Below are 25,172 nucleotides of genomic sequence, written 5' to 3'. Positions count from 1 at the left end.
GAATCCACTCCAGGGAGGAATTTCCTATTTTTCGGAATCTGAGTGGACAAACCCTGCCCAGGAGCCAGAGGAGGCCATGGAGATGCTCCAGGGCTGGATCCCTCTGCTCTGGAGCCAGGCTGGGAGAGCTGGGGGGGTTCCCCTGGAGAAGAGAAGGATCCAGGGACACCTGAGAGCCCCTTGCAGGGCCTAAAGGGGCTCCAGGAGAGCTGGAGAGGGACTGGGGACAAGGCATGGAGGGACAGGACACAGGGAATGGCTTCCCACTGCCAGAGGGCAGGGAGAGATGGGAGATTGGGAAGGAATTCTTGTCTATGAGGCCCTGGCACAGGTTGGGCAGAGAAGCTGTGGCTGCCCCTGGATCCCTGGAAGTCTCCAAGGCCAGGTTGGACGTGGCTTGGAGTAACCTGGGCTGGTGGATCCATGAAGATCAAAAGAGTCAAAAAAAACACCCAATAAAAACCCCCAAACCCACCCATAAAGCTAAAAAAAGTCCATTTCTTCTTGCACAAATCTCTTCAAACCTTGAGTTTTCCCTCCTTCAAAAGCAACTCAACACAGAGCTGATGATGCTAAAAATAACCTTAACAAACCACCACAAAATAGAAATACTCTAAAATAATTGTGAATCCTATACATATTTATTCCTTTCCCAGCCTACATAAATGCCTTTGTGCTCTGAAATACTTATATTTTTAATTTATTCTTTTTCAACCTTCATCTTCTCTTGATGGGATTTGCTTTGATGATCCTTGTGGGGTCCCTTCCACCTCAGGATATTCTATGAGATACAACAGTAAATTTTCTTTCCACTTAAACACTACAAAACTACACTCCATTAGTGATTCCAGCAATCAAAGCTTGAGAAATGCAAACTAAATCAAGTTTTCTTGTCCTTTTTAATATCTCTGGGCACAGAGTGGCTCTACCAGGATAAATCACCCTTCAGAAAGGTACCTGTAAATATTCCCCAAAGCTGGGAAAAGCCAAAGCAGATGAAATTCCAAACTGTACTGAGGCCAAGAGAGAATTTAATTCAAACTAAGATTTTTTTTGCCAGGAGTTTTCCAAGCAATTTTTGTCACCACAAATGTTTTCCACCAGCGAATATTGGAATAATTTTTAATTGAAAGTGCCATCTCTGGAGAAGATATAAACCAGTAACAACAGCAGACAGGAAACATCACACAAACAACACTGAATAGTGGAGTATTTATCAGTATTTAAGCTTTTAAAAAGAAACCTCTCTACAGGCTGTTCAGTGCAATGTAAATAATAATAAAAAAATATCATATTACGCTTATATATATCATAAAAAAATGCACTTATCTTTCCTCAGCTGGAGTAATTGAGGGATTATTCATTATTCATGAATTATTTTCAGGTTCAAAGGGCATTTAAAGCTATGGCTGTGCATTGATGAGTGAGAGGAGCGACCATCTAAATGAGGAGGAGTCAGACAGTGAAACCATGCAAATAAACCACAGGAAACCCCAGAATATTGTCAGGAAAAGCAGAATATTGGCCCAAACCTTTCAAACAGGGGTGGCAAAGCTACACAAGGGTGATGCCCAGAGCTCTGGGGTACCCAACAGTGCTCACCTACAGAATCCACCAAGGACAATGATCCTTCTGGGAGAAACTCCTTGCACCTCAAGAGAGAGCAGAGACTTCTCTCTGTATTTATACCAAGTGCCCACTTATGATTTTCATGCCAACAAAGCTGCTCGGCCGCAGCTGCCATTCCCAAGTCATGGGATTCCAACATCACAAAGGTGAATATCCAGCTGAGAGGAGACTCAATTGCAAGAAAATCACCCCTCTGGGGCAGGGGGTCGGGAATTCTGGTCATTTTTAGCAATCCTCCATCATTTCCCACCGTTTCAAAAGCGGAGGGCGACACATTTTAAAGAAAAGCAAGATATAAATGATCATTTTGCATTACTGGCAGTAGAAATTACAGCCCTGATCAAAGCAGAAGAAGTCCCCTCATGTATGTTCTCTGTGAAAACCACGACTAAAGAGAAGCTTAAATACACCTGTTGACCAAGACAAGAAACTCTGTGTCCTTTATGAACAGTTAAAAAGCAGTTTCCACATCAGCACATCGTCCATCCGAAGTTCCTGCTCGTCTCAGCTGGGAGAGTGATTGTCCCAGTTCTCTCTGTCCAAAAAAAACACTGCCAAGCAAATGTGCATTTTCATCACAAACCAGTAAATGATGACTTGAGTTCACCCCCCTGCTCAGTCAAAGTGGGTTGTCCTGGGGTTTATCTGTAAATACCGGGGGCCACCTGAAGCATCTTGATTAAAACATCCGAGGACTTCGCGATGTGCACCGGCGTTTTCTGTCACTGAGAAGCGCCAGTGATCTCTCCTCGACGATCCTGACGGTTCTGATGGCCCAAGGGGGGTCTTTGGCGAGGGGGGCAGCGTCAGGACAGGGTGAGCACCACGAGGGACAGCAGCACTGCCACGCTGACCGTCCTCCTGCTGCCACCCGACGTCCTCCGGGCGTGCAGGACGGCGAACACGGCGTTGGTGGCGTTGGTGGGGATCTCCACGTTGCAGATCATGCCCTCACAGCAGGAAACACATTCCTGGAGAGGGGGGGGAAAAAAAGGTCATCACTGGACACAGGGGAGCTCAGCAGGGGCTTGCAGAGGGGAAGCAGAGGGGAAGCAGAGGGGCAGGTACTGATCCCTTTACTCTTGTGAGCGTTGACAGCACCCAGGGAATGGCTGGAGCTGTGCCAGGGCAGGCTCAGGGTGGATCTCAGGACAAGGTTCTTCCCCCAGAGGGTGGTTGGCACTGAACAGGCTCCCCAGGGCAGTGGGCACAGCCCCAAGGCTGCCAGAGCTCCAGGAGGGTTTGGACAATGCTCTGAGGGACAGGGAGGGATTGTTGGGGTGTCTGAGCAAGGCCAGGAGTGGACTGGATGATCCTGTTGGATCCTGGATGATCCCTTCCAACTCAGCATATCCTGTGATTCTATGAATGTTCCTTCCACTGGCTGCAAAGCTGAGCTGGACAGACCCATCACCTCCCCCTGGCAGCCTGGCCCAGGGCAGCAGAAGGAGCATTTATGCTACAAATCATCCCCAAATCAAACATACAAGCAATCAAATCTCTTCCAAATAGTGGGCACAGCCCTCCTGGAGCAACTCATCTCCTGGTGCTGACACCAGGCTGGGATGGGATGTCACTGTAAAAAACAGAGCTCCCCCTTCTAACACGTGAGCTAAAACCCTGCATTTGAACATTTCAGGTTTCAGCTTTTTAAACTAAAAAACTCTGGTTATAAAAACTGTTGTTCCCATTCATTTTTCTCCCTCAGCTTTTATATTCAGTGTTGCTCTGTGTGCTGAATTCCTACCTTGTTTTTCAGTTTCTTAGTGCCACACAGAACCACTGACACAGCTGACTTCCAAAAGGGTATCTGAAAACAATTTTCCCTACTTGACCCTCCTTACTAGAAAAGCCAAGAGAACAAATGAATAAAATGCCAATTTTTATCTAATCCAAAGGCAAAGAACTGTTCTAAGATAAAATCCCTGCCCATCACAGGGGGTTGGAACAAAAGGACTTTTAAGGTCCCTTCCAACCCAAAGCAGTCTGTGATTTTATGATTCCACGAAAACAGAAGGCAGATTGCAAAGTCATTTCATTCCCTCAGTCCATCAAAACCTGTTGGAATCCCTGGAAATCGATTCAGAAAACACATAGATGGTTTTTACATTTAACATGGACAGATCCTTTAATATTTAACATGGACAGATCCTTTCATATTAAATATGGACAGATCCTTTGGTATTTAATATAGACAGATCCTTTCATATTTAATATGGACAGATCCTTTCATATTTAACATGGACAGATCCTTTAATATTTAACATGGACAGATCCTTTCATATTTAATATGGACAGATCCTTTGTTATTTAATATGGACAGATCCTTTCATATTTTACTTGGACAGATCCTTTGGTATTTAATATGGACAGATCCTTTCATATTTAATGTGGACAGATCCTTTGGTATTTAATATGGACAGATCCTTTGGTATTTAACATGGACAGATCCTTTCGTATTTTACTTGGACAGATCCTTTGGTATTTTACTTGGACAGATCCTTTCATATTTAACATGGACAGATCCTTTCATATTTAACATGGACAGATCCTTTCATATTTTACTTGGACAGATCCTTTCATATTTAATATGGACAGATCCTTTCATATTTAATATGGACAGATCCTTTCATATTTAATATGGACAGATCCTTTCATATTTAACATGGACAGATCCTTTCATATTTTATGGACAGATCCTTTCATATTAAATATGGACAGATCCTTTCATATTAAATATGGACAGATCCTTTGGTATTTTACTTGGACAGATCCTTTGATATTTTACTTGGACAGATCCTTTCATATTTAACATGGACAGATCCTTTAATATTTAACATGGACAGACCCTTTCATATTTAATGGACAGATCCTTTCATATTAAATATGGACAGATCTGTTCATATTTAACATGGATGTTGTTTTTGGTGTCTGATGCTTCGTTTTTGGTGTCTGAAACCTTTCCCCTTACAAATAACATAATTAATCCTCACAGCTACCGAGGAATTAGTGGGTTATTAGCTATTAACATCAGGAAATAGTAGTTCGGTGGGCTATATTTGAATTATTAACAATAAACTTCCACCCGTCACCCAAGGAGGGGAGGAGGCAACATTGCTCGGAGCGGATCTTGGCACAGCCCGCTCGGCTCTGCAGGAAGAACAGGAGTGGGCAGCAGGAGCTCTCACCGTGTGCCCGCTGTCCCCGTGGCGGTGGCAGCCCACCCAGTGACACTCCTCCCCCGTGGCGCATTTCTTGGTGACCGACGTGCTCTTGCCGAGGTCGGTGAAGAGGTGGGCCGTCAGGCAGTACTGAGTACCTGCGAAATGAGAGTTGGGTTTTTTTTTAAAGAGGGTTTATTCGGTCCGTGTTCGAAAACTTCACGCGGTTGGAAGGAATTTTGCCAGGAAATGCGTTCTTTGGGCTGTACTGAGCTATTTTCAACTCCATCAAAACAGCGTTTAGCAATTAATTAGTGATGAAATCTGAAGATTAACTGACCCTTCAAACCTCCAGGGAGGCGGCTACCATTTCAATCACTTATTAGCACTATAATTTACACATTTATCTTCCTTTCTCTCCTCTTGTTGGCAGCTCATTCTTGCCTTGTTTCAGACCCGTTTCCTCTAATTTACTTCTCCCCCTTTCCCACCGTTACTGGGAAGGAAAGAGAGGAAACATATTTCCATTCTTTTCTATGGATCCATCGTCCCCTCATACAGGGATGATAGTGGCTATTCGGGTCCTGCTGCTCCCAAGGAAAACATGAAATCTTGGGATGGCATCCGAAGGGAATGGGATGAGGCTACAAAGACAATTTTTAAGATTTAAAAAAACATAAAAGAATCTTTAAGATTAACTCCTAGGAAGCCCATAACTATATATATATATATATATACACACACACATAGAAAGATATATATAATTAATATTATTGATATTATATATATTGTTATATTATTAAGATTTCAATTAGTATATTGAGTATGTGTTGTTATATGCTCTATATTACACAAAATGTTCTGTAGATACAGAGAGAGATATAAATAATCTTTTCACTGCTGCTCTGCGCTCTGAAACACTCAAAAAATCACCTCAGCAGGAATGAGATGATTCATGTCATCAATAGCAAGACTGAGGGCACCACAGCTGGCACGTTAATCCCATTAATCACACTTCTGCAAGGTGGTGAGTCACCTCTGAGTCTCACATTAGTCCAGACTTACTCACTTTCAGGACACCACCTATCTTCAGCCCATCTGTTACAGCTGTAATTGTCCTCTGCGTTCTCACAAGTGAAGCACTTGAAACTGTCTGGAAACGGAGTGGCTTTAAAAAGCATCAAAACACAGTCAGTTTGAGGAAAAAAAACCACAACAGAATGTTCAAAATATCACCTGTACACACGTATAAAAAGTCACATATTTACATATTCTCAACGGTGTTTCAACTGTTAGATAAATAAAACAAGTTTTACATTTTCAACGGGTTTGGCCAGGCCTGAACTTTTAAAACATGTCCTGGTGTTTACATTCTCTCACAAACCAAAATAATCAGTTAAGTGGGAAAAGCAGGAGAGAGAGAGAGGGAGAGAACAGTTTATTTACATCCTCGTGGAGGTTTGCACAGACACACCAACTCCATCTACATTCAAATGGCTTTGGGTTCCTTTGATGGGGAAAAAAAAAAAAAAAGACATCTTGAAAAGCAGCTTCAGAGCTTGATTTTCAACTCTGAAGGAGAAGTTGGATCCTTTTAACAAAGGGATCGAGAGGAATGGCTTAAAATCTTATTTACATTATTTAAATCAATTATTTTAAGGTGCACAGCTCCCTGGATATCTAATTTATCTGCCTGTCCTGACTGTTTTAATGATGCAGATAATGAAAATGAAGGGATAGAACCCTTCTGATGCCAGATAAGAGGCCAGAAAAATGATGCTATTAGTGACAACTGGCTTCACAGGTCCCACAAGGTTTTTAATTACCTTTGGACTGAATTAATTGCACACAGCACACCTATTCTTTCCCTTCACAAAACCCCCCAAACGAGATAAAAGACCAAAACCACCTGTCCTGTGTTATTTATGAGAAACCCACTGCATCATTTGCTCTGTGGGGAGACATTTCAGAGCCAGAAAAATAGAATAAAATGGGAAAGACCTTAAAATGTGAGCTCTTTCTGCAGCAGTGCCTGCAATTGTTTGATTTTTTTCAGTCAGCCTGTAAAATCTATTAGAAATAAAGTGCTGGGGGTTGGAAAGCTAAATTGTTATTTTAAACTTTTTCTCACGTTTGAGAAGGGGGGAAAACCCCTAAAAACCAAAAAGACTGAAAGAATATGGGGGGGAACTGTAATATTAAGTTAAACATTATATTATATTAAGCTAAAATATGAGGGGAAATCGCAGGTACACATAAATTAAAAAAAGAAAGAAGTCCCTACTTACGGTCCAGGGGAGGCCTCACGTTGTAAAAGTTGATGTTCTCAGCTGAAACCCGAATTCCTGGAAGGAGGAAGAGCAGGAGGAAGGACCCGGCCAGAGTGGGATGGAACAAGGACATGCTGAGGATTATTGCACATGGAAAGCCACAGTCAGGCCTGGCAAGGAGAGAACAGACATTATTTTGGGGAAACCCGAGGAACTGAGCGTGGAGAACGATAAATTTCCCATGGAGGACGGGGGAAGCCTCGGGAATTCAGCGGGGAGGTGAAAAACCAGCGAGTCTGAACTGCTGAGAGCAACACAAAGCTGAGCTGGGAGTGCCTTCTGCTGGCCAGAATCCTGAAACTTCCACAGGATTCAAGTTCACCTCATTCCTTTCCTCTGTTCGCCCTCCCAACCAATGCCAAGCTCGGGGATTCCTTGAGAGGTCTCCTAAAAATCAGCATGAAAACTATAAACACTTATATATATATATATATCCCACTTGAAACTGGAATATAATATTATTAAAGAAAGCAAAAAGCGGGGAAATGTCATTTTTAGCAGCAACAGCCTTGAGCCCAAACCAATTCCTCATCTGAGGCAGATCAATGCAAGACTGTTGGCTTCAGATAAGCTCCATCATCTAATTCTGAAGGCTCATCATGAGTGTAAATTAGATTGATTTGAAGTGCACCCCAAGGAAACGCTGAGGGAAAACCCTGGGATGGTACACAAGTGCAGTGGGAAGTTCAGAGGGAGGGGATAAAATGGCACAAAAATCCATTTATTTGGTCCCCCTCCCGGGTCCTGTGCTAAGGCTGATTTAGAGAGGAGGAGAATTAAGCACTGGCCATTTAGGTTGCCACAAATCCCCATCTGCAGTGGCACTGGGGCCTGGGTGGGATGTTAAAAAGCAGAATCAGCCTCACTCCACCCATGCAAATGCCCAGCAGGACAAACAGGCTGGAGTGGAGGCTCCAGCCAAACCAGAGGGGTCGCTTTGGGATGCCAAGGGCATCGGGATGCCAAGGGCATTCCCTGCAAGCCCTCCCAACACACCCTGCCCAACAAATGGAACGCCAGAAAGTTCCATTTTATGAACTGAGCATTTGCTTCTGATTTTTAATTGTGGATTTTTGCCATCCTACTGAAGATCTGCTTATTAAATCCTGGCTTTATGACTATATTTCAGCAGCTCCTGAGGAAGCCTCAGCTCACCTCTACTCCCAGTGCACCTCCACCACTGTTTTCTGTAGGATGGTCCAGATTTCTTCTGATTATAGCCCAGAACCTAAAGCATTAAGCAGAAGAACCTGTGGAAAACAAACCAGAAACGGATCATTTTAATTCTGTTTGGAAGAAACAAATTGGCTGGCACACTCTGTGTACTTATTTACATTGAGAATTAAATTAAATTAGGGTTTTATAACAAAACATCCAGAGAAGCACCTGAACTACAAGGTTTAGCTCCAGCTTTTTGAGGGCTGTGCTACTGCAGGAATAAAAACTCCTCCTCCCTGGGACATCCCAATGCCACAAAAGGCAAATAAAAGGCAAAAAGTGCTGGAATGAGGCTGCTCAGTCCTGCCATGAGAATTGAGTTGACTTCTCTTGCAAGGGAAAATCATTATCCAAGCCACAAATAATGGGGCAGGACCAAACCACTCCAGAGGAAATCTATATTTCCCACTCCACAGATATCCCAGGCTTCCCACACAAGCTATGCCCAAAATAGAAGCACTAATCAGCCCCTTAATTAGAGGTTCCTAACGAACCAGGAAGCAGGTCCCCTCAGCGTGGGGAGTTAAAAATGCAACCCCAGCACGCGGAGGTAGCAATTTTCAGAGCCACACATTCCTGATCCTAACGATCCATCAGGGATCCAGTTTTCCCGACTCCAGGAGGGGCACACGAACGCAACAGAGGCTGCTTGAGTGGTGTTGGCAACGACATGAGGAGAATCTTTTCGAGGCCAATGTCCTTCTTCGTGGGTTCCTTGTAAAACAATCAGGGCTTGGGCTGGAAGGGACATTAAAGCTCATCTTGTGCCGCTCCCTTCCACTTCCACACCCTCCACTAGACCAGGTTGCTCCAAGCCCTGTCCAACCTGGCCTTGGACACTTCAGCCCTCAAGTTATTTATAAATCAGCAGCCCAGTTTTAATCAAGTATCAGGAGTTGAATCAATCAAATTTCAGTGCACTTCAGGCAGCTCGACAGCACTGAATGATTTCAGTTTTCCTCTGCCTTTGGAATGGAATGACTCCAGTTGCAGAGCATTTGCAAAACTTATCCCTTAACTTAACCTGGATCTTCTGCAGTTCCTGCTGGGTTAAGGAAACTTTCCCTTTATGGGGAGACTGGGGTGTAACTGGATCTGAAGCACCTGGATGGCAAAGAAAAGGCACAGTTACCCTTGTGCCAGTTTTCTACAAATCCAGGCTCTCTCCTTCCCCCTCCTACCCCGAGTTCCTATCGCTTTCCCAGGACCAGCCGATGCCAAATGGAAAAACTGAGAGAACATAAACACAAAAAGCCACTCTTTGGTTGGTGTCAGGCACGGTAAATTGACCTCGGGATTGGATGCAGTCAAAGGTGTCCTTGTTTGCCAAGCAGGCCAATAAATAATGGATGTTGTTTGCCCTGGGCTTGGTTACACAGCTGCACCAGGAGCCCTCCTCAAATAAAATAGGAAAATATTGGCCCCAAAAAAATGGCTTTCATATCTCACCTGGAATCTTGAAAATGCTTGTTTTCTGCAGAGCCTCTTATCTCTGTTGTGCTTCCATATAATATTATCAGGCAGCGTGAGTAAATGTTTCATTAGGGCCAATTAGGAGCCCTCATTAATGAAGGGGGGGAAAAAAAACTGTCACAACATGGCAGATTAACTTATATAAACAAGAGGAAACACGGAGCTCCAGCTTTCCTGGGGAGGGGAGGGAGAACAACCCAAGAGGGAAGGGCTGCTAACAGAAAAAAAAACCAAAACCCTGAGAATAAAGAACATCTCCAGAAAAACAACCACAATGGCTGAACTAATCAACATCTTCCAGGAGGTTTTCAGGTTTATCTTCCAGAAAAGTAGGAAGCTCGATTCCTGCTTTTAATAAAATTCAATCCTTGTCTACATTGTTTTTCCTGGCAGCTCCTGCTGGAGGATTAGCAGATTGAACACGGAGATACGGAACGCAAATGAAAACTTCCTGCTGTCGTTCAGCGAGCAATTTTCAGGTGCTATTAGATAATTGCAAACTGCTCCTGGTTAAGCTTGTTAAATACCACTTGAGGACATGAGAGTTGGGGAATACACAGGCACAAAGGTATGCGTGTTCGGGGCTGGAAAAGTTAAACTCAGCTGCCTGACACCATCAGGTGTTCCCTGCAACAAAGCAGAGGGGCCAAAATGAAAATTGACTTTATCTTAAAGGGCAAAAAAAAAACCCCTAGCTCCTTGGCTCCCCATTTCTTAAGGAAAAACTGCAATTTTCACGTTTTCCTCTGGACATCTTTAAATTATATCGATAAGGCATCACCTGCCCCGCTCCAAAATGAAGAAATGGATGGGGAAAAAAAAAAAAGAAAAACCGCTTTGGGAAAGAGGCATTTAAAAAAATCTAAAAGTTTAAAAGAAAAAGGGAGTGAAAAGTAAATATTTTGAAGGATTAAAAAAACAAACAAACACCAAATTATTGCGGATCTGCAGATTAAAACCATTTTTTGTATAGGTTTTACCTTTTCTTACCCACCAAGTTGCAAGTCTCTATTTTTTGACTTTTTGCCCGTTATCACGAGCAGAGAATGACACAGGAAAAGATATTTTACACTACACTGACAGAATCACATTATTATGATGATGATGGTGATATTATTATCAAGTTATATCAACATTCTTTGAAAACACATTCCTTTATGCTCACCCACAGCACCCTCAGCAGTGCCTGGGATGAAATTCGGGGCTTAATTACAAGAAATGATGGAGCCCTTTATCTGAGATCTTGGAAAAGCAAAGCACACACAGGGCTGGGGATGACACCATCCTTTAGCTCCGGGGGTAACGCTGGCACCGGGAGGTGTGATGGGAATGATGAGGAGGTGTCTGACTACACAACCCATCCAACTGCTTGGATGCTGAAAGGAAAATCACGTCTGATTAACAAAATAATGTCTGATTAACACGATAAGCCTGAGAGGTACCACTGAAGCGAGGTATTTTGCAAGGAGAAAACATGTAATAAAAGCTGCATTACATCACGTTCCTCTTATAGCCCAAACTGACGTTCGTTTAAAATTCAGAATCCCTGGTCACCTGTAGAAAACAAATTTATCCCATCTCAAAATCCATTGCATTTCCAGCTAAATTTGAAGTTTTCCAACTAAATTTCCTATTTCTTCCAAGAACTGCCCTTTGGCAAAGCTATGGATGAGCAAAAGCTTTGCAACACTGGAGCGTGGAACAGCTTCTCTACCTCACATGCAACTGGTTTAAATCTCTCTCTCACCTGTGCCAGACTGGAAATAGGAATTTAATATTACTCTAGTTAAAAAAAAAAAAAGGGGATTACAGGAATAAGCAGTGGTTTTGCTTTTCTTGAGCACTTCTGTACAAACCAGTTTGGAAAATTAAATTTAAAGAATGTAGTGAATGGAGGAGAGAAAAATCTGACTCTCAGTATTTTTCTTCTACAATTTTAGCCTCAGACCACATTCAATAAAAGACTTCTTTAATCCTTCCAAGGTACTCATGTTCCTTATTATATTACACACAAGAAGTTCTTCAGGACCTCTTTAATAACATGAGAAAAGTGGACTAAACAACACTGCTCCAACAAATCAAGAGATCTCTGTGCATTTCCATCTACCAGCCGCTAATTATTTTTAAAAGGAAAATTAAAGGTCCTTCAGCCAGTTAAACTCCCCCTCAGAAAGTGAAATCCTGTTTTTAACACAGAAATCTGCCCCGTGTCCAGACAACATGAACCTACATCGTTTCCACTTGTCAAATAAATCATCTGTTCCCTCTCAAACTCCAGTATCGGGTGAAGATCCACATGGGAAAGAGTCAGTAGGAGAAAGGAGTGTTGGTGTGGAGACCTACTTCATATCCTAAATCCACCCCAAATCCACTGGAAGCTAAACTGGCCCCACAGGAGCAGACACATCAGAAGGAAAAAAAATCAGAATAATAGTAAAAAAAAAAATCAGTTCCCCTGCCCTTTCCTCTGCCTTTAGTTGGAACCTCTTCCCAAGTCACAGAAGGTTTGGTATCGTGTCTGTGCCGATGCAAACCCACTTTTTGAGCTGAGAGAAGAGGAAGAAAAGGTAAAACACCTCGATCTAGTTTTATTGTAAGAGTGCAAAGAAAATGTCCTCTACCAGGACACTCCACTGAACCCACAGGCACAACATCATCTACAACAACACAACACCACAGCGACTCTTCTGCCTTTATTTCCCCAGGAATAAAAAAATGGCCAAGGATCACAGAATCATGGGATGTTTTAGGATGCAAAGGCCTCTGATATCACCGAGTGCAGCACCCCAAGGCCTTTCTGCCCCCAGATGATGCCAGTTTAAGGCAATAATTGCACTATAATTGGGAAAAAAAGCCCACTCAGAGTCAGCCACGGGTTGACGCTGGCAGGGTTTGAGGTGTGGGATTTACAGCACTGGCTCCCGGCTGACACCATCTCTGCCTCCTGTTCACACCAGCGCTTTGGTCCTGGGCAATCCCTGGAATCCTGAGCAGTGTCAGCTCCTGGAATGCACCAGGAATGACCGGGAGAGCTTCTGGAAAGACACCAGCGATTGCTGCTGTTCCGTGTCCAGGGAACTGCTACAGCAAACTCCTGCTGCTGAATAAATGAGGTTGAAAATCAGGTGTGAAGAACGGGGTGTTTCAGTGCTTAAAACCAGCTCTTATCCAGAAGCACCTCAGCTCATTTCAGGTGGTTGGAAGCCCCATTTCTAAGAAATATAAGTATCTGAATGAAACTCCTTATTGAAAATATAAATTTAACAGCAGATCGTATGTATATATATATATATATTTATATGCATATGTATGTTTACATATAATTCTATTTTTATATACATATGTATTTATATGTAAATAAATTATATTCTATAAATAAATACATATAAATGTATTTATAAATAAATTTATAAATATATTAAATTATATTAATATATTAATTGCATATTATATATAAATATATAATAATTATATATTCTATATAAAATACATATAAATGTATTTATTACCTGTAATAGTCAACTTTTTTCAAGTTTCATTTGGTAATGTAATAAGAATTATTTATAAAGATAAATAATAATAAATATATACATTGAAACAATAGTAATTAATAAATATAATTATATTAATATATTAATGTTATATATTATTATACTATATTAATATGTTAATAACGTTTATATATTTAATATATTAATGTATATTTTATGTATTTATATATTATATTTATATTATATAAACATAAATATATTTATTTATTACCTGTAATAAATAGCTAACTTTTGCAAGTTACGTTTTCATGGCCCATGTGACATTTACCTTTATTAAAAGCACTAATTAGCATTGCAAAAGCGATGAAGGCGGGGAAAGAGCAAAATTCTGATTACTTGCAAGTCAGTACAGAATCCACTACAGGAGTAACTCTCCAGTGGACATTAAAAGCTTCCCTTGGAAGCTCATTCAGCTCATTCCTGCAGCTCCACAGCACAGCTCGGTGTCACAGCCCCCACAGAACATCACCAGCACTGACATAACCGGGTCTGAGCAGAAAATTAATGATCATGTCACCGACTGCACCTCTGACAAATGTTTTGGGCACAAACCCCCCCCTGCATCACTCAGAAATGGCCTTGTAGTCACTGAAAACTGATCCAGTATTTGAGGAATTCCCATTCCTCTGCCTTGCCCTGCCCGAGCAAAGGCTCTTCCAGAGTAACTCTCAGCAGATGAACCCAAATCGTGCATTTTTAACTCGTTTTTCTCTCTGAAATCCCCAACTGCTCCACTCTCTAAGCAATGGATACTTCACCTGTGGCTTCCTAAATCACAGAGGGAAGTTTTCCTACTTGACCTCTGACCCCTAATGGAGAAGAGCTGATGAAAATCCCCTTCCCAGCTCCAGGTACTCCGTTGGCAGCAAACTCTGGTTTCTGCCACCCCTTCCAGCTGAACTTTTCACTCCCGAATTTTACCTCAAAGGATGGGGGGCTGAGCTGATCATCAGCTCCTACTGCCGAGAGGCAATTTTGAGGATGCCCTTTAGGATAAAAAAAGAAAAACCCCACCTGACATGGAGATCCATCTCCACGTGCACTTGGCAGCGTCATCTCCCTCGGGAAAAGATTTGTTTGGGAAACAAACGTTTGGGAAACGTGAGCCCTGGAAAACCAAGATGCAAGGCGGGTCTGATTCGATTCCTCACGCAGTCACAGGCACAAAAAGGCTCGAGAGAGGGACTTGGGGGGTTAGAAACGCTTTAAATGAGCCCCTCTCAGCAAACTGCTGACCCATCCAACCTCAGCCAGGGGAAAGGTGGCGTTTCCTCCCCATCAACACCCTAATCCAGGCAGCTGAAAGCACATTCCAGTTTTTTTCCTGGCTCGGACCCGCTCCCCACAAGCAGGGTTTGGCACGGTCTGGTGTTTGAGCAGCCTCTGATGCGTCGTGAGAGACGAGAGATCTGCCCTCGTTTCAAAGGGAGGGACAACACAAACACAACGAGCCCCTTTCACGGGTCCACAAAAGCTCTGCTGACACGTGTGGCGTGACTTCAGCTCCAAACCCAAACTCTGCACGCTGCTTCCTTCCCTCTGAAGCTCGAATTTCTGGAGCAGGAGCACGTAATTTCCACGTCCGTGGACGCAAAGTGGAGTGAAGCGTTCATAAAGGAGGATAAGAATATTGAATTAAAATTATTTTTTTGGGGGAAAAAAAATTAGCTTTGCAGAGTTCCTCCCACTTCCCTTCACCATGAACATCCACGGTCTAGGACAGGAATCACAGCACTGGAAGAAAATCACACTTCGAGGTCCCTTCTAACTCAGGCCAGTCTGATTCCATGATTTTATGGTTCTATGATTCTCTTATTCTATGATTTTAGGATTCTCTGATTTTTCAGTTAACTTCATTTGCTAAAGGATGAGCCTTGAATATTACAGTAGCAAAGGAAACATTCCCAGGATTCAGAAAGAAAAAAAAAAAAATCCACAATATTTGGTGTTTTCATCACTGTCCAGGACAGACAGCATTTCACAGCATTTTTGTCCCATGATGTTTTTCACTAAAGTATCATCCTCAGCTTAGTAGCACATGGGATATTGGAAGGAAACGTTGCATGGAAAAAATCCCATCCTGCCCCTTGTTTTATTCCCTCCAAAGGGACAGGGACATCTCCTCAGCTTTTCCTGCCTCAAAAGCCTCCTGACTGTGGTGGGATTCATGGGCTTTGTCCCAAAGAAAGCAACCACAGATGTTGGTTTGGTCCAGAACAAATATTCCCTTCCCCTGACACACATTTCCCATTTTTATTTCCTCACCTCTTCAATATGATGCTAAAATTTTCTCCCTTGCTAGAGGAGTTCACATAATATATATAAATATAATTAAAGTGTCAGGATGATTCTGCTCAGCACCATCCCTGCTCTTCCAGCATATTTTCCAAGCACATTAAGGCAATTTACACTTCAAATAGTCTTTCCCACCTTCACATCTCTTGAGAAACATCTTTAGCTCGTGGGTATTCCTGGCTGGTATTTCTCAAAGCCTAATATTCATAAAACCTTTCAGCCAAGCCAGTGGAATAATAAAACAAAACACAGGAAATAATTTATAAGCTGAATTAAAAGCCAGTTTTCATTCAATTAGAAGAGCAATAAAAACAAAGTCTCTGTGGGCACTTACCTGCCCCAAAGACACTGATATATTCTTAATTAAGCTGGCAGTGTGGTAGCAAGGACCAGTAGGAGATGCCCTGGATGGGGAGATTTATTCACTGTACAGATTGCCTGGTTTAATTTGACAAATTGAAGGTGTCAAATTTTGTGTTTCCTTCAGTCCCTGCTCACAAATCCAGAGCAAACTCAAACCAATAAATGCCTGACAATTTAAAACCATAAAAGTATTGCATTCTGGGAGTGAATGCCCATCTCTTCGTGGGAAAGGCCATCACTTTCTGTGCAGATTTTCTTCCAAGATTTTGGAACTGCTGGGAGTGGACTGAGCTCAAATCCCAAGAGGCAAATGCTTAACCTGAATTTTGTGTTTTTCTTTTTTTAAATTGATTTGAAATGTTTGATCCACATCACCTGACAACTCCCCCTTCCCAAAGGGATGCAGGGTGGGGTGTCTGCCCTAACTCCCTGGGACTATTGATGCCCTTCACCTGCCAAAACACGTTCAAACCACTGAGCAAACCCTGCAATATTTGCACAGTGCATTTCCAAACAGGTGCCCAACTCGCCAGAAAGGCTGAATAAACAGCTTATTGTAGGAGTTTCTCTTTATTGTGCTTTTCCCACCCTGCAGGCCAATTCCAGGGGCTCTCAGATGCCACCGGAGCAAAACGTCCAGGTAAATGAACACAGATGAAAACTCACTTTTACTGCTGTTCCCCTCCAAATAAAAAGTGATTCCCTGGGGGGGGGGGGAAAGAAGAAATCTTATTCCTTTTGTGCGTGGGGGGCTCAAATTCTAACTCTTCACAATCAAAGGCACCACTTGCCTTTTTCAGGGGGTTACTCAGAGCCTTCCAGAAACCCTTTGTACAACCCTGGGTGGATTTGGGGCTGTTGGGTCGTTACTAAATTAGTGCCTGGAGAAACTGGAGAGACACGAGGGGAAAAAAAAAAAAATCAGCTGTAAGAAAACAAACCAAACCACTAACAGTGGAAAGAAAAACCCCAAACATTATTAATAAAAAACCCTCAAACACGACTAAAGGAGAAAACACCACCACAACAAATACGAGTAAGAAAATAAACACTATTATGAAAAGCTGGACAAGAACATCCTTTCAGGTTCTTAATTGTTACTGCACTGGGTGGTGACAGAGAAGGGAAAAGAGAAATGTTGCACCAATAAACCTTGCTGAGACAATTCAATAAAAAATACAGACAGAAGGGTCGGGACGAGTTAATTAGCGAAGAATTTAGACAGTGAGCTGAGTCAGCAAATTTTCCAGTTTGAAGTGTAAGCTGAGGAACTCTACAGAGCAAGGGGAAAACTCTCCCTTCCATAATGCCAGGCAGATATGTAGGAAGCAGTAAACTTTATGACAGGAAGAAAGGAGTTCAGCAGCCTTTTGAAGTGAGAGAGAAGTTTCCTTGCTGCAATTCCGTGCTCTCCACTTATCCATCAGGAATGGGCCTTGCTGATTGAAAACCAGCAGCAGGGAAGGGAAAACCAGGGACAGCATTCCTGAAGGGTTCTCAGGTGATGTTTAATGGCTTGTGTTATCAGGATGAAGGGATGCTGCACCAGCAAAACCCCCTCAGTGTCTTTGGGAAGGATCTTTTAAACGTTTCCAGAGCAATATATGCAATACCTGCAAAGAAGTGGAGGGAGCAGCTGAAGGGAACAGCTTAGAACAAAACTGTGCCTCTGGTTCTGATGGAACAGAATTGCCTCTTTTAAAATACTGTTTAATCAGGTTATACTGATACATGTGCTATGAAAGTATCAGAAGGTAACTCAATATAAAACACTACATGGTATTTGGTTGTGCTACTGGGTATAAATCTGTAACTTAGCTATGGGATCTTCATAAAAATTAAATAGGCCATTTGACCATAACAGCTGATCAGGGTCCATAAAAGGCACTTGTGTTTGTTTAACAAAATAAATCAGGAGCTGAGATAAACCATGGAGTAGAAGGATGCTGAGAGAGGTAAGGAAAACATTCTAGAGAAAACCATGTCATCAGAAGAAAGATTAAAAGCTGAGTTCTTTAATGCAGACCAAGGAAGAGTGCACTGCCAAAAGAGATTATTTTCCCCTTGCTCTGTGTCTCTCCATCAACCCCTGAAGCCCTTGGTTGTTTAAGCAATTAAAGAAACCAGGTACATACCAAGTAAATAAAGTGATGACCTCCTTAATGCAAAGCAAGATTAGAGGTTAAGTACACCAACAAACCCCAAATTATTCAGAACGTGTTTAAATGCTGAATGACCCTCAAACCCTCCCTGATCTGCTGATACACAAAGGGGGGCAAGAAAGCAGCTCAGCTGCCCAAGAGCACTATGCAAATTCCCAGTTATTATCCACATGTCACTTCCTGCACTTCCCACACTGGTGTGAAAAACCCCTTTGATGTTCCCACAGCTCTCAGCTCATCACCCCACTCGCTTCACCCTCGAATTCCACCACAACAAACTCGTGTGCCTGAGCCTGACCTTTACCTGGAACTATTTATTTACTGGGACCTCGAAGAGCAGATTCCAGGTTTGAAATACAGCCAGATGATTTCAAGGGTGGAGTCAGGAAAACACTTGGAACAGAGCTGACCAGACACGTGCGTGGATCTCAACCCACCGGCTTGGGACACACCTTCTCTAGGCAGGTCTCTGGTTTCTCCCGTAAATCATGGAATCCCAGAATGGTTTGGGTTGGAAAGGGCCCTAAAGCCCATCTTTTTCCAACCCCTTCCATGTGCAGGGACACTTTCCACTAGAGCAGGTTGCTCCAGCCTGGCCCTGGACACTCACAGGGATGGGGCAGCCACAGCTTCTCTGGGCAAAAAAAATGACCATTAGGTTACTGCTGTTCTCATCACAGCTCCCAGGCAGTGGCAACACGCTCACATGGCCCATTCACCATCCAAATCACACGTTTCTGCCGTGTTTTATGCAAAGAAAAATTGCAGGTTCCAAAATCCTACCACAAAAACACAGCCGTGATTAAACCCACAGCAAGCAAAGCAGCAACTCCACATCCATCCATCCATCCATCCTCCAGTTCTCCCTGTCAAAGCCTGCAAGATGAAACCTATTTGGGTCCTCAGACCTAGAACACAGTCCTTAAAAGGAAAAATCCAGTTAAAATACTGATTATTGCAAAGAACTCCAGCCATAGTCAGCCACCTGCATCACCACAACGAGTGACTATGGGGAAAGCAGAGCGGGAGGGTTTTTAGGTAAAATAGAAGATTTTCAGCCAAGGAGAAAATATGAAAGACACTGCTTTTTCCACATAAGATAAAGTATGAATCTGAGAGAAAAAAAATTAATATGTACTATGCTTTTTGTAGCAATCCAAGTATTTTTGGACAGCCCTCGAACACAGGGAGGTGGTGCCCCAAGAGGGGCAGAATTCCCCCAGCTCTTATCGGGCGCTGCGTAAACACCAGAAAGCGCTGCAGGAAGATAAAGTTCTCCACCTGCTGATGGTTGCTACTGTTAACCCAAAACGGGGTCAAAAAGTGAACCCACCCAGCTTCTGCAGGAGGGGTTTTTTTATGGCTTAAACTCTGGGGAATAAAACCACGGCACCATCTGAGAGAAAAAAAATATGGAGAGAAAAAAAATATGGAGAGAAAATGGAGAGAAAAATAACACTCAGCACGTAGGAGACAGGCAGAGACAAAGGGTGAGGCCTGGCAAGGGCTGGGCCAGCTGAACCAAGAGCACAGCGCTCAAAGCAATCTGAGTAATCAATAACTGGGGACAGGAAAATGAACGAGCTGTCGTGCAACCCTCCCGCAGAAATCATTGCCGAGATGAAAGATCACGGGTAATTATCATTAGTTCCTAAAGCTATTCAGAATAAGATTTAACTTCCCTCCAAGAAGTCAAGTGACTGAGATTTTTAGAGAGTTATCAAGCAAGGAAAAATGGCCATATTATTAGCAGCCTAAGACTTGGAAGGGTCTGATGTCCCACTCCTCTGCAAACATCTAAGGCAAGTCACCAGCCTTCTCATTTTTCCATCATAAAAAGAATAATTGGGTACTTTAAACTTATTTAATCCATGACAGACTGGGAGGTATTTGTTGGCAGCCATAAATGTTGTGCTCTTATAGATATGAATCCAATTTTACACTTAGTGATCTCAAAGGGAGCAAGTTTGTTGAAAAACACAGTCCAAGGCCTAAACACCATTTTAAAATCCAATATACAATTCAGTCTGATTACTTCTATTCCCCAAAGAACAGAAATGGGCAGGATTTAACCAATCAGTGCTGACAGATTGAAGGAGAAAGGAATGCCTTGTCCATGGTTCAACCACAGAAAAATTAAGTTCCACAGGAGCTTCCTACAGAAGAGAAGCCTGATGATCACAGGGATCCATCTTTATAAACCAACGTGCCCTTCACTCCAGTTAGGGCTGGATTTACAGTTAGCCAAGAGATTAGCACTGGTGTAGAGCTGGGCCAAAGCCAGCATCAGCCTCCTTCTCCCTTTTTATGGCCATTCTGAATAGACAACTTTAAAAAATAAGTGGCACCTCCACCAGCTTCCCTCAGCTGTAACACCCCAAGATGGAACAATTCTGGTGTGATCATCTCAAGGTCCTCATTGGATAAATTCCTCTAAGCTGCCAAAAATCTCTGGCACTGGAGGCCCTCCAGAACCAGGAGAACTGTGACAGATTGTGCCAGACAGTTGGCCTCCCTTCAAAGGCTCAGGAGGGCAGGGTGGGGAAAACAGGGTGGGGTGAACAAAAAAAAAAAAAATAAAAAATAATCCCGACTTAATTATAAATAGAGCTTAAGAATCCCATCCACGTGAAAGTTCTCCTGCTTTGTATCACAGCTACCTCCCGGGCTCAGAAAGCTGCCTTGGACAGAGAACACTTGGCAGGAGCCTCCTGTGGGTGGTAACACACGGGAAGAGGGTGAGGGAATGTTCCTCCTTACCAAACTGGTGGAATTGTTTGTTGTTTTGCTCCAGGTCGGAGGTTACGGTCAGGACCAACACAGAGCTGGGTGATGGAGGTGTGGCTGTGCTCTCCTGATGCCCAAGAGCTTCTTTCCTCCCCTCCTTACTTGGCTTTGGGGTCCCCCATCTCTTCCCCGTGCTCTTCTCGCTCTCCTCTTCCCACTGTCAGGTCCAGGTGTTTTACCCACTGCTGGAATGCAGGTGAGAGGGAGGAGCAACAATCAGGGATGGGAGGGAAGGAAAGCACAAGATGACCCTCCAGGGAGCATAAAATCCTGGCAGAAATGTCTCCCAACGGGAGCACTGCTGTGACTGCTCCAGGATCTCCCTCCACTTGCCAAACAAAAAGCTCTCTTGGGCTTGCTTGCAAACAGAGCAGTCCTCTTGTGTTACCTGTTTCCTTTGTCTATCTTTTGTCTTGTCAGCTGCAAGGAAATCAAATTTATCTGCTGACATCTCAGCAGAAAAAGGAAATAATAATAATAATAATAATAACTGTAACCTTTAAGAAATGCACTGCTCTGTACCAAACCCAGAGTTAAAGGTGCTTTATGAAGCTATATTTAGTGTAAAAAAATAGATGAAACTAGTCCTTGAAATGCCAACTGCTACTTCAATGGAGAATTATTACAAATAACATTCATAACGTACTAATCCAACCACTGACTGTGATACAACTTTAAATGAACCCAAAAGAAAGCTTTAGCAGATATTTTTGATGGAATTGAAAGCAAACTGCTACTTGAGTGAAGACACCTTAAAGGAAGAGAGTTTGGATGCTTCAGAACCACAAACACCAAGTGTGACAACTGGAGCCCTCCACAGTTCACAAACTGGGTAAGAAGAAGATCACAAGCCTTGGAAAGCCTTCCCTGCACTTCTCCACCTTCCTTTCAACACTTTGTCACTTCACCAGCATCAACAACACATCTCCCGAGGTGATAAGGGAGGGCAGAACCCTCTGAAACAGCTCCCTGACACCTACAGAGGCTGCAGAAGCTCTTGAGGATTCTAAATACTGAATTAGAGTTTACTGTGGGGGTGGAGGAGGCCCTGGCACAGGTTGTCCCCATCCCTGGAAGTGTCCAAGGCCAGGTTGGACGGGGCTTGGAGCAACCTGGGAGAGTGGAAGCTGTCCCTGTGTTCCAGGTTGAAATACACTCCTTTCAAGGCCCAAATCTATTGGTTTTAAATTCATTAATTAAACTATCACAACAGTAAAAAAAAAGAAATAGGAACGTTATTCTCACTTTTTGGAGCCAATATGTGGATTTAACTCCTCCAACAAACACACCAGTTTCAACAGCTTGAAATTTCTGCTTCCCAGCTCCTGCTGAATACCAAATGTTGTGAGGGGTTTCTGAAAAATTCCTTTTTTTAGGAACACATACCTTTCATTCTGAAAGGATATAAAGTATAAAACCTGCTGTTACCTCATCAGTCATTGCTTATTCAGGCTCGACACACACGCTATAAAAATCAAAATCCACGTGCTTGTGCCTCATAATCCCTTTACTTACAGAAGTCTGGCTGTGGGCAGAGATCTCCAAACGTGGTGTTTTGCTTGTAAAAAATGCTGAACAGAAGTTTCAGGGCTTCAGCTATTATGAAAATGTCACAGCTGCTAAAAACCAACACTCTGTGCTGTGGATCTTGTACAACTGTGACATTTTCTCCCATTATGTTGCTGACAGTGTTGTGGTTTTTGTTTTTTTTTTTTAATCCCATCTCAAGTATAAAAATCTCTTAGATATTTTCTACATTCCTGCAAATGTAGTCACACTTCTGTGTTTGGGGTTTGGGGTTTTTTAACTGTGTGTATTAATCAATACCAAATGGCTCTAGTTTTGCATGTTCTAACAAATCAAAATATAACCCCAAAAAAATTATTTAATGGGAGGGTGGGCAGGCCCTGGCACAGGTTGGGCAGAGAAGCTGTGGCTGCCCCTGGATCCCTGGGAGTGTCCAAGACCAGGCTGGAGCAACCTGGGCTCAGTGGAAGGTGTCCCTGCCCGTGGCAGGGGGTTGGAATAAGATGATCCTCAATGTCCCTTCCAACACAAACCATTCTGAGACCCTGAAGAAGATAGAAATTTAAAAAAAAAAAAAAATCCAAATTCTCTGTCCTCACACCACAATTATGAACATCATTTGTGCAGGGCAGGGGCAAAAAAAGAGAAAACTTTCTCCCAGGAAATGCAAGAACCAAATTACTATCTACAGATTGCTGAAGGTTTACAGGAGGGATTTTTGCCTAAAAAAAAAAATGTCTGGATGGAGAATTATTTAGGGCTCCCCACACTTGCAGGATTTAAGCACTAGGAGAGCCACTCAGCACCCCCAAGGTCCTTAGGATGGGTGCCAGGGCCAGGATGGCAGCTGGGGGGATGAGAAGTGGGAAAAGGCTTTGGAAGATGACATTCAGCAGCGTTACTACTCCTAAAATTAGTTCAACAGCAGCCACCCCACCAGTCCCCAAAACCTGCAGCTCGCCCCCTCCATGTGTGGTCACACCACAAACCACATGAACTGCTCCAGGTGAAAATATCCCCCCTCCCCCCCAAAAAAAAAGCAGCTTTCCAGCACAGAAACTGCTCCAGGTGAAAATAACCCTCGAAAAAGTGGCTCTTTCAGCCACTTTCCTTTCCCTGGCTGGCTTCACTCCCCAGCTGTATAAATGCCTATGCAAACACAGCCCAGGAAGGAGCAGGAACAGACAACCTGGCCACTGGTTTATGTTGTCACAAAGCTCCCTGTGAACTTCACCCCTCCAGCAAAGTCTGTCTTAAAATAAACTCCGGCCTTGCCCCGCCTGGGGAGCTGGTTCACATTCCTCACGTGCCTTGCTAATGGATCAATAAACCCTCAGCAGCTCTACCTGTGCTTAGAAACTGAGGTGGTACAAAAACGAGACACCCATGAATGCAGATTGCACCCTGCAGAAGCCTGCGGGGTTTTGGCAGCAGATTTATGGCAGGGGGTGTGACCCCAGCCCAAACAAACAGCTCTGGGAGGCTCAGGCTGGTGGGATTGACCTGATTACACCACAGATATTGCTGGGTGAGGGTGGTTGTAGCCCTTGGTGCACATGCAGGCAAGCACAAAGGTTATTGGTGTGCAGGGAGTTCCACCTCTGCTCTGGAGCCAGGCTGGGAGAGCTAGGGGGGTTCCCCTGGAGAAGAGAAGGCTCCAGGGACACCTGAGAGCCCCTTGCAGGGCCTAAAGGGGCTCCAGGAGAGCTGGAGAGGGACTGGGGACAAGGCATGGAGGGACAGGACACAGGGAATGGCTTCCCACTGCCAGAGGGCAGGGAGAGATGGGAGATTGGGAAGGAATTGCTGGCTGGGAGGGTGGGCAGGCCCTGGCACAGGTTGGGCAGAGAAGCTGTGGCTGCCCCTGGGTCCCTGGAAGTGTCCAAGGCCAGGTTGGATGGGGCTTGGAGCAACCTGGGATCGTGGGAGGTGTCCCTGCCCATGGCAGGGGGGTGAGACTGGATGATCTTTAAAGTCCCTTCCCAACCCAAACCAGCCTGGGATTCCATTTAGCCATTAAAATTAAAAAAAGGCATAAACAAGTGAAGAACAGAATGGAGAAATAGGACTGCCAATTTAGTAACAACTCAGTAACTCAAAGATTTGCAAAAGCAACCAGTGTGAAAAGACACAAACCCCTCAGAGGAGAGGTGGTGCCTCAGAAGAAGGTCATTCAGGAAGAACAAGGACCAGAGCACTGCAAGGAGTAAGAAATTAAGGCAGTCTGACGTTCCCAACCTCCCTACCAAACACCATCACATGGCTGAACCCCACACAGGGACTATTGTAATGAGCAATGAGAAAAATTCTTCCCTGGAAAGGGTGGTCAGGCACTTGGCAGGGGCTGCCCAGGGAGGTTTGGAGTGCCCAGCCCTGGAGGTGTCCCTGGCACTCAGTGCTCTGGGCTGGGGACAAGGTGGGGATGGGGACTCTGTGACCATGGAGGGCTTTTCCAACCTTAATGATCCTGTGATTCTGTAACTTAGTCCCATCCTGCTTTAACTTATTTCTTGTGGGATCAGCCAGGAGCCAAGGGGGCGGCTGCCCAGCTGGAAGCTGTAGGTGTGACCCTGCAGCCTGGTCTTCAAACTCAATAAAACACACCCAAAAAAAAGCCACCCCGAGATCTGGTGGCTGCACAGCTGAACCCCTGAGGGTGCTGGGCCATCACCTCCC

The 25,172-nt window shown here is 43.7% G+C and overlaps 1 protein-coding gene across 5 annotated transcripts in view; it reads right to left on the bottom strand.

Annotated features, from left to right (window-relative positions):
• Window positions 1-880: 880 nt before the first annotated feature.
• LYPD6B (LY6/PLAUR domain containing 6B) overlaps window positions 881-25,172 on the bottom strand; it is a 47,749-nt gene continuing 23,457 nt past the window's right edge. For 2 of the 5 annotated variants that reach the window (XM_050339719.1, XM_050339722.1), the window contains exons 2-7: window positions 20,943-21,151; window positions 8,276-8,370; window positions 7,079-7,230; window positions 5,860-5,958; window positions 4,818-4,948; window positions 881-2,600 (exon numbers count right to left, since the gene is read on the bottom strand). In XM_050339719.1, the coding sequence (XP_050195676.1) occupies window positions 2,436-2,600; window positions 4,818-4,948; window positions 5,860-5,958; window positions 7,079-7,193 (510 nt within the window). In that variant the 5' untranslated portion in view covers window positions 7,194-7,230; window positions 8,276-8,370; window positions 20,943-21,151 and the 3' untranslated portion in view covers window positions 881-2,435. Of the gene's footprint in view, window positions 2,601-4,817; window positions 4,949-5,859; window positions 5,959-7,078; window positions 7,231-8,275; window positions 8,371-20,942; window positions 21,155-25,172 lie in introns of all 5 variants that reach the window. The other 3 variants (XM_050339717.1, XM_050339720.1, XM_050339718.1) reach the window with 2 other exon arrangements.

Source organism: Myiozetetes cayanensis, unplaced genomic scaffold (assembly GCF_022539395.1).
Source record: "Myiozetetes cayanensis isolate MyiCay16 unplaced genomic scaffold, myiCay2020 scf9, whole genome shotgun sequence".
NCBI lineage: Eukaryota > Metazoa > Chordata > Aves > Passeriformes > Tyrannidae > Myiozetetes > Myiozetetes cayanensis.
The sequence above is the reverse complement of the archived record's forward strand: the minus strand, read 5'-3'. Positions and strand labels throughout refer to the sequence as shown.